Consider the following 18,574-nt stretch of genomic DNA (forward strand, 5'->3'; position numbering starts at 1 on the left):
GTGTACTAGATAAAGATTTATATTCAAATGTTGCCTTTAACATACACCTAGTCAAGACGAATTTCTCAGTGTCTCAGGAAACTTTCTAGGATTGTAAATTGCAGACAAATAGCTCTTTGTAGAGGGTATTTTTAAATTTGCTGTCATGATTTTTGTTTTTTTTTTCTATATCACTTTCATTTCCTAATATATCCCTTTTGCTTTTGTACCCCAGAGAACCATCCCTTGCAACAAAGAAGTTTAAAGGGGGGACGGCAGTGGGGAAGGGAATAATTTTACAAATATAGTGTTCCACATCCATAGTGCCCCACCTCTGCAAAGAAGGCAGGGATCAACATTTTTTAATCTCTTCTTTGGGGCCAGGCTTTTTCATTACAATTATACATTGGTTCTGTTGATCTTTCACTTTACATTGTTGTGTTCAGTGAGTATATAGTGTTTCTAGTTCTGTTTATTTCATTTTGCATCAGCTCATGTCTTTCTATGCTTCTCTGTATTCTTGTTTTAAACTAAACCCATTAAAAGCACATATGCCATAGTTTCATCATTTCCTAATGGATGCATATCTTTGTTTCCAGTTCTTTGCTACTACAAAAATATTTCTACTTCTAAGTGTTTTGTGTGTGTGTGTGTGTGTGTGTGTGTGTGTGTGTGTATAAAATCTTTGATCTTCTTGGGGTATGTGCCTAACAATGGAATTTCTAGGTCAAAGGGTATGCCCATTTGTCACTTTCTTAGTATAATTCCAAATTCCTTCCTAAGGTGGTTGGACTAGTTCACAGATCCATCAAGAGCTCCCTTTCCAGTGAAATAATAGGTTCTGACTGAGGAAAAAAAAAAGAATGCAAGCATTTTGTGAACAGTGACTGTTTCTCCTTTAGTTCTTTTATTCCTGGTGCCTAGAAAAGTGGCTGGCCCATAGTAGAGACTTATTAAATTAATTAATTTGCATGCGTATTGAACACACAATATATAATTAAAACAAAAGAACTACTAAAGACTGATCAACAATGTATAGTGGATTTAGCACCAGAGGATCTGAGTTCCCGTTTTGCCTGTTATTTCCTGGGGGACCAGGGAAGGTCACTTCACCTCTATGGGCCTCAGTTTCCTCATATATAAAATGTTCTAGTAAATCAGGGGTCAGCAAACTCTGCCCTCGGGTCAAATAGGGCCTGCCCCATTTGAGACAAGAATGGTTTTTACATTTTTAAATAAATGCAGGGGCAGCTAGGTGGTTCAGTGAAAAGAGTTTGGCCCAGGAGTCAGCAGTACCAGAGTTCAAATTCGACTTCAGACACTTGACACTTACTAGCTGTGTGACTCTAGGCAAGTCACTTAACCCCGATTGCCTCACAAAAAAAAAATGTGAACTTACCCCTGTATTAGATGACTTTTTAAGATCCCCAAACTGAACATGGAACCAAAGTACTTGAGTTTGAATCCTAGGGGCTTTGGGATTGATTCTCCGTGCATCTCTTGAGGAAGTCAGTTCATCCTTCTAAGATGTCAGTTTCCTCATCTGTGAAATGAAAGGGCTTTGACTAGATGGCCTATAAAAGTCTTAGTTCATAATCTATGATCCTATGAAAGCAAACTATCACTTTTAAATGTAAGAACTCATCATATTTAATTTGCTTTTTTTTTTAAAAAAGCTCTCAAATAGAAACCTGTTTACAATTCAAAGAAAAGTTGTTTCTCTGCTATTTACCATTTCTGACGTCTTTTTCTTTTCATAATTCAAAAACCAAAGGCAAGCAATTATTAAGCACAATGTACCAGCAAAGACAAAAGTGAAACCATCACTGCCCTCAAGGAGCTTACATTCTCTGATGGAGAGACACCATGCAAACACCTAACAAAAACAGTCATCATTTCTAGAGCGCTTTGCAAAGTTCTGCAAAGGTTTGCAAAGCATTTTACATGTTTATCTCAGTTGAGCTTTTCATCAACCTGGCGAGGCAGGTGCTATTATTTTCTCTACTTTACAGATGAGGCGGCGAGTGCTTAAGGAACTTGCTCAGAATTTGAACTTCAGCTTTCCTGACTCCAAGTCCAGCACTTTACCCACTGTGCACCTGGCTGCCAAATATATAAACACACACTTCCCATAGAGGTGTCTCAAAAGTCTTAACAGTTTTAAACTGCATTAAGACTTTTGTAATATTATGTGTGTCTATCTGTGTACCAAATGTATATACAAGATGAATACAAATATCATATATATGTATGCATGTATGTGCATTTTAAATAGATCTATAATATGAATATAAATGCCTTATATACATACATGTATATATATATGTATGCCATATACATATAAAATAAACTCAAACACCCTATATATGTATACCAAATATATATATAAATGAATACAAACACCTTATATATAAAATGCCCTATTATAAAACACATATAAATATATATAAGTACCTTGTTATAGATGCCATATTTTATATATATATATAAACAAAGTGTTACATATGTATATACATGCATAAAACACAAAATGAATACAAAGTAATACCATATATGCAGTGAATAAATACCCTATATTTACCATTTATATATAGCAAATATACAATGAATATAAAAATCCTGTCATATAGGCTATTTCATATAAACACAGTAGCATATATGCATATATGTACATGCATATATAAAGCTATGTATAAAAATATAAAGTGAATACAAAGCAATACCATATATACCAGAGTGAATATCCTATATATGCTATATATACACACCTTGCTATATATACATATACACATATGTGTAATGAATATAAATATCATCATATATGCCATATATTTATATAAACAAGATGCTGTGTGTGTATAAATGCATATTTACATATAGCATGTATATGAAATATATAAAAATACTATATATACACACAATATATAGAGTGAACAAATATCCTACACATGTCACACATATTAAATATATATGCATGAATACAAATACCCTGTGTTATATATGCCATATTTTACATACACAAACAAAATGTTATATACATATATACACGTCTATATATAAAAATACAAAATGTCTATAAATACTATATATACAGAGTGAACAAATATACTTTGTATGCCACATATAACATAATCAATACAAATACCCTCTTGAATATGTCATTTTTCATTTTTGAAAACAATGTCATATTTGCACATATGTACATGAGTAAAAAATATAAAATGATCATAAAGTAATGCCCTACATATACTACATATATAAAGAAACTCTATACACTACACATACAATGAATAAAATGCCACCATAAACAAGATTTCACATATGCTTATGTGTATATGCCTATGTACATATAGCTATGTATAAAACACAAAATGAACACCAAATAATACCACATATATGCCATATAGTGAAAAATATCCTGTATTTCCAAATATATACATATATGTGTAAACACATACAAATGAATAAAATGTCCTGTCATGTATGCAATGTTTCATATATATAAACAAGATCGTCATATTTATATAGCCATATTTGCACATACATATATGCATATGGATATGTACAAAAACACAAAATAAATACAAAGTAATACCACATATATACAAAATGAATACAAAGTAATACCACATAGTGTCAACACATAGCTTACATACCATATATAATGAATATAAACACCCCATCATATATTTCATGTTCCACATATGTTCCACACAAGATATATGTACATATGCATATGTATAGGTATGTACACACACGCACACACATACATATATACACATATGGCTGGGTAAAAAATTAATAAAGTAATACCATATAATCCGCTATACAGTGAACAAATAGCCTATATATACCGTGTGTATATATGTATATGTACACACACATACATACATAATGAATACAAGTACCCTGTCACATAAGACGATTCATTTTTGTTGTTTAATTGGTTCTGACCCTTCATGACCCCATTTGGGATTTTCTTGGCTGAGATACTGGAGTGGTTTGCCATTTCCTTCTCTGGCTCATTTGACAGACGAAGAAATTGAGGCAAACAGGGTGAAGGGACTTGCCCACCGTCACCCAGCTAGGAAGTGTCTGAGGCCACATTTGAACCTGGGTCTTCCAGACTCCAGGCCCCGAGCTCTATCCTAAACACAATGTTGCTTAGGCATACATGCTACGTACATGCTCATATACACGTTACTATGTATACAAGCACAATATGAATACAAAGTAACTTGGGGAGGTCCCAGCAGCAGGAGGGGGGGAGAGCCAGGGCCTCTAGCAGGAGGATGCCAAGTGCCGCTTTACGCCCAGGCATCCAGAGGCGGAGGGAGCTCCAGGGTTTGTGCGCGCTCAAAGGACCGCACCAGGTTAGTGGAAGGATCAATGGGCCCAAGCGCAGGCTGTCCCGGAGAGGGTGACGTGGGTGAAGTGCTTCGTGGCCCTCTAAGCGCTACATCAATGCTAACTGCAGCCGCTGCGGGCCTCTTGGGGGAGCCCCGGCCGGCCCCGCCCTCGACCCTCCAGCTCCCAGGCTCGCCACGCTACAGGCCGTTAAAGGCGGAGACGAGGGGGGCGTGCCTTCCTCCTCCCGCCTCCCTCCGGAAGCCCCGCCTGCTCTGTCCTGCCCCAGCCGGCCGGGAGGCGTCGGCCTCGCGGCCCCGTCACGTGCCCCTACAGCCGCCAAGCGAGGGCGCTTTTGCGACGCGCTGACAGCCAAATGGTGCGACAGGAGGAGCGGCAGCCGCGGCCGCAGCGCCCCGCACCGAGAGACCTGAAGCGCCTCCTGCCTTCGCTCTGAGGAGAAGGAGGAGGAAGAGGAGGAGGAGGAGGAGGAGGAGGAGGAGGAGGAGGTGGGGGAGCGGGAGCAGCAGCAGCAGCAGCAGCTGCAGGAGCGGCGGCGGCGGCGGCGGCGGCGGCGGGGCCGAGCCGAGCCCAGCTTCGGCGGCGGCCGCCACCCCGACTGACCCCCCCTCCCCTCAGCAGGCGCAGCCGCAGCCGCCGCCGGGCCCGCCGTGGCCGGCCGGGGCTGCCCCTCCGATGCGGCGGGCGGAATAAGCGCCTCGAGCCGGGGCCGCCCCTCCATGAAGCCTTCCTTGCCTTAGCCCGCCGGCCGCCTCTCCTCGCCCTCCTCCCTCCGCGAGCGGCGGCGGCGGCGGCGGCGGCGGCGGCATCCGGGCCCCGAGCCGAGTGCCATGGCGTCCAACACGGAGCGGGGGGAGATCCTGCTCACCGAACTGCAGGTAAGCGAGGCCGCGCCCGCCCCGGCCACTGCTCGGCCCCGCTCCCCGCCCCCCGCCGGGCACAAAAGGCGCCCCCCGCCCTCGCAGCCCCGCGGGAGACCGGGAAGGGGGGAGCGCTCGTTTCTGGCGCCAGGCCCTCGGAGGACGGGCGATCCCAGCCCGCTGCTTGCTCTGGCGGGCGGGAGACGTCTTCCGAGCAGGAGGACAAGGAGGAAGAGGAGGATTGTTTTTCCTGAGCAACGTCTTTTTCCCCCTCCCCCTCCGGCCCGGCCCGGTCCGATCCGGAAGCTCGGGTGCTGGTGCTGGTGCCGCTCAGACTTTCATTTTCCCTCGCGTTTGTCTGAGCCCCGGGGAGGAAGAGTGCGGGCACTTAGGAGCTGTTTACTAACCGGGAAGGGGGAACCCCCCGTCACTGAAAAGGGTGCGGGCAAAAGCCGGAGCCTGGCTCAGGAAGCCATTCCCAGATCCCACAGTTTGTTCTCTCCATCGCTTGTTTGTCTGCTGTCTCCCACTGGAGACTGGGAGCTCCTCGAGGGCAGGAACTGTGTTTAGCCTTTCTTTGTGCACCCATCTCTTAGCACCTAGTAGGCGCTCTATAAATGCTTATTGACTGAAAAAAGAAGTCAGCATGCATTTATCTACTGCCAGTTAGCATGGATTAAGCACCCAGTGTGTCAATCAACTGGTATTTATTAAAGCGCCTATTTTTTTGTGTTAAGTGTGCTGGGAAAGCATACCAGATTAAGCCCCGGTGTTATTCTTTCCCATTCTCAGCTAACTAGTTGGTGATGGAGGTGTGACTTTTGATTTTTAGACCTCATTAACAAGGGTTCTCCTTTTTCGTATCCTGGACCCCTTTGGCAGTCTGGGACACCTTCTCAGGGTAATTAAATTCATTCATTTATTTGTTTTAAACATTCATATCTTATAATTTTGAGTTCCAGATTCTCTCACCACCTACTGCTTCTCTCCCACCCAGTGAGAGGACAAGCAGTATGATAGGATAATATTTTTAAATGCATAAAATAAAATGCAGAAGATTATAAAGAAAACTAAACTTTTTGGCAGTCTGGTAAAACCAGTGGAACTCTTTCTCAGGATAATCTCTTTTCATTTATCTATTTATTTTTAATACTCATTTTAAAAAATTGAGTTCCAGATTCTCTCCCTTCAGCCCCTCCTGCCCCACCCATTGACAAAACAAGCCATATGATAGGATATTTTTAAATACATAAAATAAAATACAGAAGATTATAAAGGAACAGTGTAGTGAAACCAATGGGACCACTTCTCAGGATAACTCCCTAAAAATCCATTCCTTGTTTTTAGCATTCTTTTTTTTTTTCATTTTGAGTTCCAAATTCTCTCTCCTTCCAATCCCTCCCCCACCCATTGAGAAAGCAAGCAGTATGATAGGTTATTATACATTGCATAAAATAAAATACAGAGGATTATAAAAGAAACTAAAAGTTAGTGAAAGTAAAAATGCAATTTTTTTCTCCCTCCAAGTTCACGATCCCCTGATAACTCTCTCCAGTGGTATGTAAACCAAACTTCTGGGTTCACTTCTGTATCATTCCAGTGTCCTTAACTTGTTTGCATCTAGATTGAAAAGTATGTTGCATTTTTGTTGTAAGGTGACTATTCATTTGAACCTCTCATTAGGTTACTCAGAGGATTGGGGGTGGGAAGGTAGAGAGAGAAGTGATGTGCAACCTGTGTGTAAGGTTAAATTTTTATACCTAATCAGTAGCCGACTTAAGAAGTAAATAAGAAATATTAACTATTTTGATGCTGTTGGGATCTTATGTTTTTAAAATTAAGAACTACAGAAGTGGGTATAAATTCTGACTAAGCTTCAACAAATGTACTCTTTGCCACATTTCTCATATACCATGTATCAGGATGAAAACTTAAAAGGTAATGATTTACTACTTGGATTCTCTTTTTTTTTTTTTTTAAAACGCCTGAAAGAGGAAATACAACAAAATACTTTTAGGCAATTTTGCTGCAGTTTAGACTTTGTAACATTGATAATGTTTCTGCAAGGTAAATATTGAGTTTTTAAAAGCTATCTCTAGTATATCATGAGTGCATTCTGGCTACACTGAACTGATAGACATTCTTCCATATAAAATTCAAGAAATGGCAAATGCAGGGAATTTCACAGATAGAAATGGGTTGAAGAATAAGCAGTGAAGAAGATATGGAGTAAATGAACTAATTTAGCATTAATGTTTAAAGTTTTGAAACCTTAAGAAAAGTTACACTTTTCAGTCCTGAGTGAAAAAGATGTGAAAATATCACAGGAATATATCTTTTGTAAATAAGAGGACTAAAGTGTTTTTATTTTATTATTAGGAAAATGTCATGAATTTACATTCATATACTACTGCTAATTAGGAAGTCTTTATAAATATAAAAAACTTGAAAAATGAAGCCAAAGGGAAAATCCAGTACTTTGTCTTAAGTTTTATATGTGTGTGTATATATATATATATATCACACACATACACACATATGTATGTGTGTGTGTGTATATACATATGTATAAAATATGCATTGCACTTAATGTAATGCTCTTCTTTCAAATTAAACGTTATCTCCAAAAGAGACAAGATTGATGAATGGCATTGTTATTTTCTTGGTTGTGTTCATGTGTATCAGATTTGCTTTTTATTGAATATTTTGCTTTAATACAGAATTACAGTTTGCTAGTCTTTAATTATTAGAGTTAGAATGTGGGAACACTGATTTGGTGTTGTGTCTAAATTTAGTAGCAGTAAGATGTCTTAATTTTTACCATGTTCCTTTTTTCATGTTTTTTTTATTATTACTATTTGTTTACAAATTGTATTATAACCAGAAGTTTACTGGATTTTGTTCTATGTCAAATTATTTTAATTTGTTGGATTAATTTTAATTGGAATTGGAAAAATTTTGATTTTTAAGGGCCCCAGATACAAAACACTGAAGGAGAGTGATGTGTTAGGTATCAGTGTAGTAATGTGAAGTTATACTGAAAAGGAGATAGGACTGTACCTGTGGTTTCATTGGTGTAGGGAACTCCCAAATCAAGAAACTCCCTTTAGCAAGGTATGGTAGCATTTTTTCTGCATCTTAGAGTCATAGAGAGCTGCTTGGAGCACTGAGAGGTTCATTGACTTGCCCAGTCACACAGCTTGGTGTGTGTGTGGGGGAGGGGGGAGAGGTCAGAGGTAGGACTTGAACCTAGCACTTCCTGGTTCCAAGGTCAGCCCTACCACCACTGTGCCATGATGCTTCTCGTCATAACAATAGCTAATGTTTATAATCGCACTTTAAAGTTTGAGAAATGTTTTATGTACATTTTTGGATTTGATATTCAAAGCAACCCTCATTTAGGATACTATATTATAAGTATTAGTATTGATTATTACATTATTAGTAATAATTATTAGTATTAGTCCCATTTTACAGCTGTGGAAACTGAGGCACATAGCAGTTGCAAATCCTATAGTCAGATAGCTAGTAAATGTTAAAAGTCAGGATTAAACTCAGGTCCATCATTTTTTTCTAATACAAGATGCTGCTATTGCTGTTATTTCTTTGCCATTTGGGAGGTAAATGTTTAATACATAGGTTTTATGGCAAGGTTAAAAGCACTTTTTAAAAGACAAGTTTTTTGTTATGTTAGGAAGTGTTATTTACTGTTTGACATATCCCATCTTAAGTATACTTGGGTTCATTTGTATCAAATATGAAATAGCAAATGTTGTTACCTCATTTCAAAGTTAACGTTTTATATTTAGAAATGTTGCAAGTTTTTGTGGTTAATATCCTTCATGATCAAAATATAAGTTTTTAGCTATAGGAACCTAGTCATTCTTTAGTCTCTGAGTGTGAATTGATTTTGTTTGAAAACATAAGAATATTTTGGCATTGGTTATGGAAAGAAAGACTTGAGAGAATCTGTGATGGTAGTATTTCCTGCATTACCAATTGCAATCAGGCAGAATAAACCAATATATCTAACTTTGCTTGAAATACTGGAAACCTACCTAGCTGACCAGGAAGCAGGAATAAAGAAACAAATTCATTGGTTAATGATTCAGACTTTGAGGCAGAACCTTTGCTTCAGTAAAAAGGGTCATAATAAACAATTTTAGTCTGTAAGATTAATTTCTTATTCATTGTACATTGCTCTTGTTTATAAAGTATAGTCATGACACTTGTTTGTAAGATCAGTGACATTAAGGGTCATTTCTAGGTACAATGGATTGGTAAAAGTTGATGAATCATTAAATCAAAATGTGTGCTGTTTGTAATTTTGTAGGCAAAGAGAACTAAATATTGAGCAGCTTGCTCACAAGGTTGTAGGTTTTGGTCACTGTAACTTTATGTTTTCTATCCACATGCCTAATAAAGCCTTTGCCTTATTATTGTTCAGTCATTCACTTGTATCTAATTCTACGTGACCCCTTGGACTTTGTCCTTGGGGTTTTCTTGGCAAAGAGGCTGGTTTGTCATTTCCTTCTTTATTGTGCCCCCATTTTATAGATGAGGAGTTGAGGCAAATGGGGATTAAATGGCTTGCCCGGCCGAGGATCACACAGTAGACATACAGTCTGAGGTTGGATTTGAACTTAGAGCTTGCTGACTCCAGGCCTGGTGCTCTATCCACTGCACGTCCCAGCTGCCTCAAACTTTTGCCATATAAGTCCTAATTTCAGTTTCCAGTCCAGTTTACTTGGGCCAGATTTCATGCAAAATCAAAGACTGATGCTGAAGTAATTACCTTGACAGTTCAGTAATTTGCTTCCTTCTTGAACTACAGAGCTGATTCTTTAAGCTTTCTAAAATATGTGAACTGATACATGATATAGTGATTTTTCACTATAGCCTCCATGTTTTGTAGAATTTGTAAATATCTTTCCCAGAAAATTTAATCTTGAATCAAATAGTAATGTACATATTAAAACGTATGTAATTTCTTGACAGAAATAAGTTTATAACAGATTATTGTCATAAGAAATGTTTCTAATTCTAGATTATTAGCTGTGTTAACAGTGATTTGTTGCTCTGGTTATAGTGAACTTTTCTTAATGAATTAATCTAATACATCTAATACAATCTAATTTTTCTTCAGTCCTCTTCCATATTGGAGTTATTCCCAGAAACAAAGGATGAAGAATACCAATTCTGAAACCATTGGCTAAATCACTTAGAACCACGATGTTTCTTTAAAACAGATTTGTGGACTAGTCTCCATTCAAAATAGAAAAACACTTATTAACACTCTTAGAGAGCTCTTGGGCTTACTAAGTATTGAAGAGCTGCAATATTCTGTACTGTGTCTTTTCAGAAGATAGACTTCTTACTTCCTTCACATTGCGTGTTTGCTTGATTTCTGGGGCATAATGACCACTTTTACTTTATTTTAAGCTTGTTTTAGGATTGTAGTTAAAATACGACAAATACGTTACATTATTTTCCTCAATCTACACTGTCCTTACTAGTTTTTTCCCACCTTATACTCCCAAATCCCCAAAGTGTCTTCCTTTTTTCACATTTTTCCAGAGTTTGCAATCGTTATTTTATAATGATTTAGTGTTTTGATCATTTGACTGGAAGTTGTTGGGGTGACAAATGGATGTTGTGTAGAAAGGGTTTTTGGAATGTGATGGTAGGAAGGGAGTTAGTTTTGGCAGTTTAGAGTTATGTGAAGTCTCTCTCTCCCTCCCTCTCCCCCTCCCTCTCCCTCTTCTTCTCTCCCTCCCCCTCCCTGTCTCTCTCCCTGTCCCCTCTCTCTGCCCTCTCTCCTCCTCCCTCCCTTCTTTCCTTTCCCCCTCCCTTCTTCCCTTTCCCCTCTCCCCTCTCCCCTTTTATCTCTTCCCTTTTCTCTCTCCCCTCTCTCTTCTTTCCTTCCCCACCCCACCCTCTTTCCCAAAAGGGGACTCCAAAATGGGATTATCCATGGGTGAGGATACTGGATCTTCAGGTAGTATTGGGTGAGTGGTCTCCTTTAGAACAGTGGTGTCAAACTCAACTTAAAAGGGGATCCCTCTGGCCACTGTGTATTGACTTAAAAAAAACACACATTTACATTATTTATGTTGTATTATGTTATTGTTTATTTTGTTGAACATTTTCCAATTATTGGCTGCACTTGGGAATTTTGCTGTGAGCTTGCACAGTGGTAGTGAGTGGTGACGTCTCTGTTCCATAACATTTGACTTTTCTGTATAGGATTTGTTGGGGTTTTTTTTCCCTTTGGTATTGGAACAGTGGTTTGAGATGGTCAGAAATAAAATGAGACTACAGTATATAAAATTATAAACTAAGCAAGCTGTTGCCTGGCAGTCAAGGCTTTTCATGACCTGCCTTTTCCTTCCCTATCCATCCTTTCTCATTTTACTTTTCTCTGTAATTTACACCACAGCCAAACTGGACAACTCTGTCCTCTCGCATCTCCACGCCCTTGATTATTGTTGTTCTGCAGTTGTGTCTGACTCTTTGTGACCCCATGGACCATAACATACCAGGCCCTTCTATCTTTGATTATCCTATTCTTTATGTCTTAAACTTTCTCCTTTCCCATCTATTTTTATTAGGCATTGTGAATGCAAAGATAAAAACGAAACTTTGTGCTGTCTGGGACCTTAAAATTTAATACCTGTTCCTCCAGGAGATTTGTCCTGTTTCTGCCTGGGTGGGAAAATCTCTTCCTTCTCCCCCTTACATTACATGATATTTGTTTTGTTACATTATACTTCTCATAATGTAAATGCTTTTGATGGCAGAAGCTCATCTTTTGTACTTTCTCTAGTACCTAAAAGTCCTCTGTGTGCAGTAGGCATTTAATATATGTTTGTGGATTGACAGTAATGCCAGTAGTAAGTCTTTGGTATCCTTTTAACTATGAGGACTTGATAATGTTATTCTGAAGTATGGTTGATTATTACGATGACTTATAAAATATATTTTATCAAACAAAAGCACATCAATAAACACCCTATTTTGAGTGCCTGTTATGTATGCTTTAACCCAGGGATTCTTAACTGTTTTTTTGTAATGTGGATACCTTTGGCAGTCTAGTGAAGTTTACAGACCCCTTATCAGAATAATGCCTTTAACTGAATAAAATATATGAATACAAAGGAAACCAAAAGTTCATGAAAATAAAAATGTAAATTTCCCCCTCTTTCAAGCCCATAGATCCTCTGAAGTCTGTTCCTGGCCCTAGGGTGTCTAACCTAACTTTCCAAAAAATTGAATAGAAAAGGGAAACTTTTTTTTTCTTTGTAACACTAAAAATGTTTTAGTCTGACTCCTCTTGTTTCTGCCTTTCAGTCATGATAGCACAAGTCCAGGGAGTAGGGCAGGTAGGAGCCCCTGAGTGTCCATGTCAAGCCTTGGCATATGATTCCTTGAAGACCTGCCTTGCCTTTTTTTTTCTAATTTTCTTGGGATAATTTTTATGCAGTGAATTGTAGAAATTACTTAGGTGCAAAGAACATCATAAAGATCAGTGTCACATAGAGTACATTATTGCTGTAAGTGTAAATGGCATTTGTTTATAGAGAATTAATGTTGCATCACTTCTAGTAAAATGTATTGTCTCAAACAGTTGTCATATGTCTGGTCTTCTGCAAAATATCTTTAATTCAACTACTGTATAACAGAACCATATGACACTTAATATAATTAACTTTAATTACACAATCGAATCCAAACCTGGCAGCAAAGTTAGAAGGCAGTAAATACTACTCAAGTCTGTTCTTTTAAAAAAAAAAAAACTTAAAAACTTTTTCAAATGAGAAAAGGTTATGTTGTTAAGAAAACCATGCTAATGCTTTGAAAGCAGAAATATGTATCTTCATCTCACTAAAGTTGTAAGCTAATGAAACAGCATTTGAAGTTAACTCAATTATATTGTTTTTATAGTCTTCATAAAAATAAATGTGTACAAGATTACATACTAAGTATTTCATAGCTTAATGTTTTTAAAGAGAGTAATGAACAAGGACTCCTGAGAATGTATTTGTTGAATATACCTTTGAAATTAAATGTTGCCTTTTTTCCATTGTAACAGTAGAGTTATTGGACGGGAAGTACTTAATAAATTCCATGTTTGTATTTTTAATAAAAATGGCTTTCAATTTATCTGTCTAAAAAGCTCAAGATTTCTTCAAAATCTTGCTTATTTCTAAACAACTTAATGGGCCGGAAAGTATTTTTTTTTTTTTTAAATTTTGACCACATTCTTTTGGGAGATACAGGACTTAACTCAAATAGCACTTTCTTCAGGAGGCTTTTTGGGGTCTCTCTGGCTGCTAGCTCTTTTCCCTCTAAGGTTCACTTCCTTTAAGTTTCTTGAGCGCAAGAACTATTTTTTCTTTTTCTTTGTATTCCCAGCACAATGTCTGGTACAGAGTAGGTTCTTGATAATGTATTTTTTCCTTAATTACATATCAATAAAATTTTTAGCATTCATTTTTTTATAAGATTTTGAGTTCTAAATTTTTATCTCTCCCCTCTTCTGAAAATGGTAGGCATTTTGATATAGTTTTATACATGTGCTATCATGTAAAACTTATTTCCATATTTGTCACAGTCGTGAAAGAAGAAACAGATCAAATGAGCAAAAAACCATGAGAAAGAATAAAGTGAGTGAAAAAAATATGCTTCTATCAGCATTTAGAGCCCTTTAATTCTTTATCTGGATATGGATAGCATTTTCCTTTGTGAGTCCTTTGTGTTTGTCTTAGATCATTGTGTTGCTATGAAGAGCTGAGTCATTCATAGTTGATCATCACATAGTGAGCTGATACTGTGTGCTGTGTTTTCCTGGTTCTCCTCTTTTCACTTTGTAACAGTTTATACAAATCTTTCCAGGTAAATCTGCCTGTTCAATTCTTATTGCCCAATAGTATTCTGTTACATTCATATGCCACAGCTTGTTCAGCCATTCCCCAGTTTCCAGTATTTTGCCACTACGAATAGGGCTGCTATAAATATTTTTGTATATGTAGGTCCCTTTTTTATGATCCCTTTGAGATAAATACCTAGTAGTGGTGTTGCTGGATCAGTGGGTATGCACTGTTTGGTTGCCCTTTGGCCGTTGTTCCAAATTGCTCTCCAGAATGGTTGGATCAGTTCACAACTCCACTAACAGTGCATTAGTGTCTCAATTTTCCCACATCCTTTCCAACATTTATAATTTTCCTTTTTTGTCATATTAGCCAATCTGATTGGTGTGAGGTGGTATTTCAGAGTTGTTTTAATTTGCATTTCTCTAATCAAACCATTTTGCAATTTGAAAACAAAATAAATCACATTCTTAAAATGTCACTTATTAGCCAGTTACCTATAGAAAGAGAAAGCTTCCTTCAGAGGTCCATTTTGCAGTGATCTAATCATTGATGATCAGATTTCTCCATTACTGTTTTTCTGGACCTATTGCAATATATGACACTACTGACTTACCTTTAATTAGGATTATTGATTTAGAGCTAGAAAGGACCTTAAGAACCCTCTAATTACAGCTAAGAAAACTGGCCCGGGGAGAATTTAAGATTTGCTCAAGCTCACAAACATGACAAATGGAAAAACAGAGATTTGAACCCAATTCCTTTAACTCTAGCCTTCTTTCTTTTTGCCCTTGACCTCTGTGGCACTGTGCTATGCTGAATCTCCTTTGTTTTCATTTGTTCTTTTTCAATTTATTGCGTAAGAATAGACGTCACTTAGATTTTTTTTCCTATAAACCTTTCTCTGTATGTTCACGTTATCACCTTGATCTCATCTACTTTCACAGCTTCTCTATTATTTCTTTGCACATTACTCTCAAAATCCTTATTGGTAGCTCTAAATTTTATCCTGAGGTCCATTCCTATATTTTCAGGTACCCAATAGATTTCTACACTTGAATGTCTTGCTATTATCTCTAACGTAAACTATTTCTAAAACCAAGCTTATTATGATTCCTTCCCAAAGGAAAAAAGATTCTATTTTCCCTCTGAGCGACCTGTTTCAAGTAATATCACATTCTCTTAGATATTCAGCCTCAAAATATCAGTGATCTTTGACTCTTCCCGTCACAACCCCACCTCCAAACACAGATATAATCAGTTGCCAGATCTTGTTGATTCTACTACTACTTCTGCGTCTCTGTCCTCTCCCTTTATATTTAATACTATCCTAGTTTAGGTCCTCACTATCTCTTTCTTTATTTGTTTTGTTAAAATGTTTTTGATGTTTTTATATCAATTTTTATGTACACCAGTCTAAATCCTCTTATGATAAAGAAAAAGAATGATACAAATACATCTGATACAAAAACTTGGGCTGTGTATTTATATTATATTAATCATATGTGATATTCTGTCCTGTTATCCCTCTGCCTCTCTACTGTGAAAGAGTCCTGTTTCATTGTCTTTTATCCAGAACATTTATTCATTGATTTTTCCATTAGAGTTCAATTCGTTAATTATCTTTTCATTTACGTTGTTTTAAGAATTATTTATGCTCTTCTGGCTTCTTATTTCACTCTGTATATAGTTCATACAAACCTTCCTATGTTTCTTTGTATTCCTCATTTTTATTTCCTAATCAGTATTTTATTTCTTATTTCCAGCTCAACAATATTCTGTTGCATTTATGTATCATAGTTTTTTCAGCTGTTCTTCATCAATGGGTATTGCTACCACAAAGAATGCTGCTGTGAAAATTAGTATATTGGACCTTTGTTTCTATATATTAATTCCATTACGTATATGCCTAATAGCTGGATTGCAAGGTGAGTGGGTAGTTTTTTTTAAAAAATTCATAATTCCAAATTGAAATTCAATAATTAGACTACCTTGCATCTCCACCTACCAGTATACCTTTCTTCCCACAGCCCCTCTCATACTGATTGTTCTCATTTATTTTTCATCTTTGCCATTTTGCACAGAATGAGGTGAAAGCTGAATGAGGTTGGAGCTGTTTAAATTTGCATTTCTTGAGTATGATTTGGAGCAGATAGTCTTTCATAGTTAACATCTTATTTTAAAAGTCACTCTTATCTTTTGACCACTTAGCCATGAGAATGGCTTCTTGTTACATACTTGTGTCAACTCTCTGTATGGTTTTATGATGTTATACTGCAATTATTTCCCCCCATTCTATGATTTCTCCTCTAATTTCATCTTCATTGATTTTATTCATGCAAAAGCTTTTTAATTTTATATGTTTAAAATGTCTATTATCTTTTATGATTTCTTCTTTTCCTTTGTAAGAATTCTTTCTGTAGCCATAATTGTGAAAGTTTCCTGATCTTGTTATATTCTAATTTTTTACTGATGGTATTTGGCTCATCCATTTTTATTCTTTTTTGGTATTTGGTGTAAGAAATTGGTTTAACCTTAATTTCTGCTAAAAACGTTTTCCCTAGTAGTTCTTGTCAGAAAAGGGAGTCTTTTACAACTAATTTATGTTCTTGGGTTTATCAGGCAGTGGATTATTGCTTCTTGTATCTCTAATTTGTTCCACTGGTCTACTTTTTTTTTATTTTTTTAATCACTATCATATAATTTTGATGCCTGCTGCTTTATAATCTAGTTTGAGGTCTGTTAATACTTTCTATCCTTAATTCATACTTTTATCTCGTTATTTTTTTTGACATTCTAGATATTTTGTTCTTACAAATTTTGTTACCTTGTTATTCTTTTAAAAAAAATTCCTTAAGTAATTTGGTGTAGTTCTAATTCCATAGATTAATTAAGATAGTAATATCATATTTATTATAATAGTACAGCCTATTTATGAACAGTGGAGTATGCACATAGGAATATGTGTGTGTATATATTTAAGTAGGTCTTTATTTCTATCAGGAGTGTTTTGTAATCATATTTATATAAACCATGTCTGTGTCTTGCTTGGTTAACACATAGTTTGTAATATTTTGAATGGATTTTAATAGTTTTTTCCTCATTTATCTTTGTACTATATGGAAATGCTGATAATTTTTTGTGGATTTGTTTTGAATCATGCAACCTTGCTATTATCTTAACGAGTTTTTCACTGATTCTCTGGGATTTTCTTTGTTCATCATTATGTTCTAAATGTACCTCCCGTGCAGATAGTGAGTGTTTTGTCTTTACTAATGTTTATACTTTTGATTTTGTTCTTATCTTTGGGCTAGAGCTAACATTTCTAGAACTATGCTAAATAATAGAGAGAAGTGGTGCATTCTTGGTTTACTCTTGTTTGTACTAGAGTACAAAATTTCTAATCTTTCTCCATTGCAAGCAATGCTAGCTATTTTGATTATATCTTAGAAGGGCCTTTTTATTGTCTTTGATATCTTTAATTCTTGCCTTAATTTTTACAATGGATTCCTAACTGGTTTTCCAATTCTGCTCTATCTTATGCAGTCACTAGCAAAATCATTCCAGTGTATAGTCTAAAATAGTGGTGTCAAACTCAAATAGAAGGGGCCACTAAACCATGCATTAGGATTCCTGTAGGATTCCATATTGACTTAGAAAACCACGTAATAGCATGATCTCTGGTCTGCTGTATTTTTATTCTGTTAAGTATTTACAGGTCACATTTTAATCTGTTTGGGCCTCAGGTGGCCATGTGTTTGTCATCTCATGGTCTAGACTATGTTATCCCTGTTCAAAACTTCAGTTATTCTAGCATTGCTTGATTAGTGAGGTCCTCAGTGTGTCATTCCATGCTCTTCACAGTCTGGCTTCAAATTGTCTTTCCAGCTTTTACCTCTGTTTATTTCTCTTCATCATCATTATTATTATTATTATCATTATTATTATTTTGGTCTCTACCTATCATTCCGTAGACTTATATGGGCAAACTTCTACTACTGATCTGCTTAGGTACTGAAAATTCAAGTGACCTGCCAATTGTCACACATCTAATATGTATCAGAGTCAGGACTTGAATCCAGGACTTCCTGATTTCAAAACTATCCCTCTGTCAACAAATGTTCTGCTGTTTCATTTATTTTAATTAAGGTACAAGTTAGGACACATGAATTAACTCATAAAACAATGTTGTTGGGACTATGACCTCCTTCCCCCACCCCCAGCCTTTGTAGTCATTTTATGCCTTACACCTCCTCCACCCTCCTCAAGGTCCTCTGACACTGACCTCTTTGTTCCTTGACCATAGCACACCATCTCTCAGCTATGGGCATTTTCACTGGCTGTCACTCAGACATGAAATGCTCTCCTTCGTCATTTTTGCTTCTTAGCTTCCTTGCATTTTTATTTATTTCATTAAATATCTCCAGTCCCAACTAATATTCCATCTTCTACAGGAACCCTTTCACATTCCCTCTTTATTCTGCTGCTTTCTGTTGA

General features: G+C 37.0%; 1 protein-coding gene across 2 annotated transcripts in view; it reads left to right on the plus strand.

Moving 5' to 3' along the window:
* Positions 1–5,158: 5,158 nt before the first annotated feature.
* Positions 5,159–18,574, plus strand: part of LOC114030683 (serine/threonine-protein kinase N2) — a 170,643-nt gene continuing 157,227 nt past the window's right edge. For both annotated transcript variants that reach the window (XM_027845537.1, XM_027845556.1), the window contains exon 1: positions 5,159–5,225. In XM_027845537.1, the coding sequence (XP_027701338.1) occupies positions 5,178–5,225 (48 nt within the window). In that variant the 5' untranslated portion in view covers positions 5,159–5,177. The remainder of the gene's footprint in view (positions 5,226–18,574) is intronic.

Source organism: Vombatus ursinus, unplaced genomic scaffold (genome assembly GCF_900497805.2).
Source record: "Vombatus ursinus unplaced genomic scaffold, bare-nosed wombat genome assembly UNPS02005264.1, whole genome shotgun sequence".
Lineage (NCBI taxonomy): Eukaryota > Metazoa > Chordata > Mammalia > Diprotodontia > Vombatidae > Vombatus > Vombatus ursinus.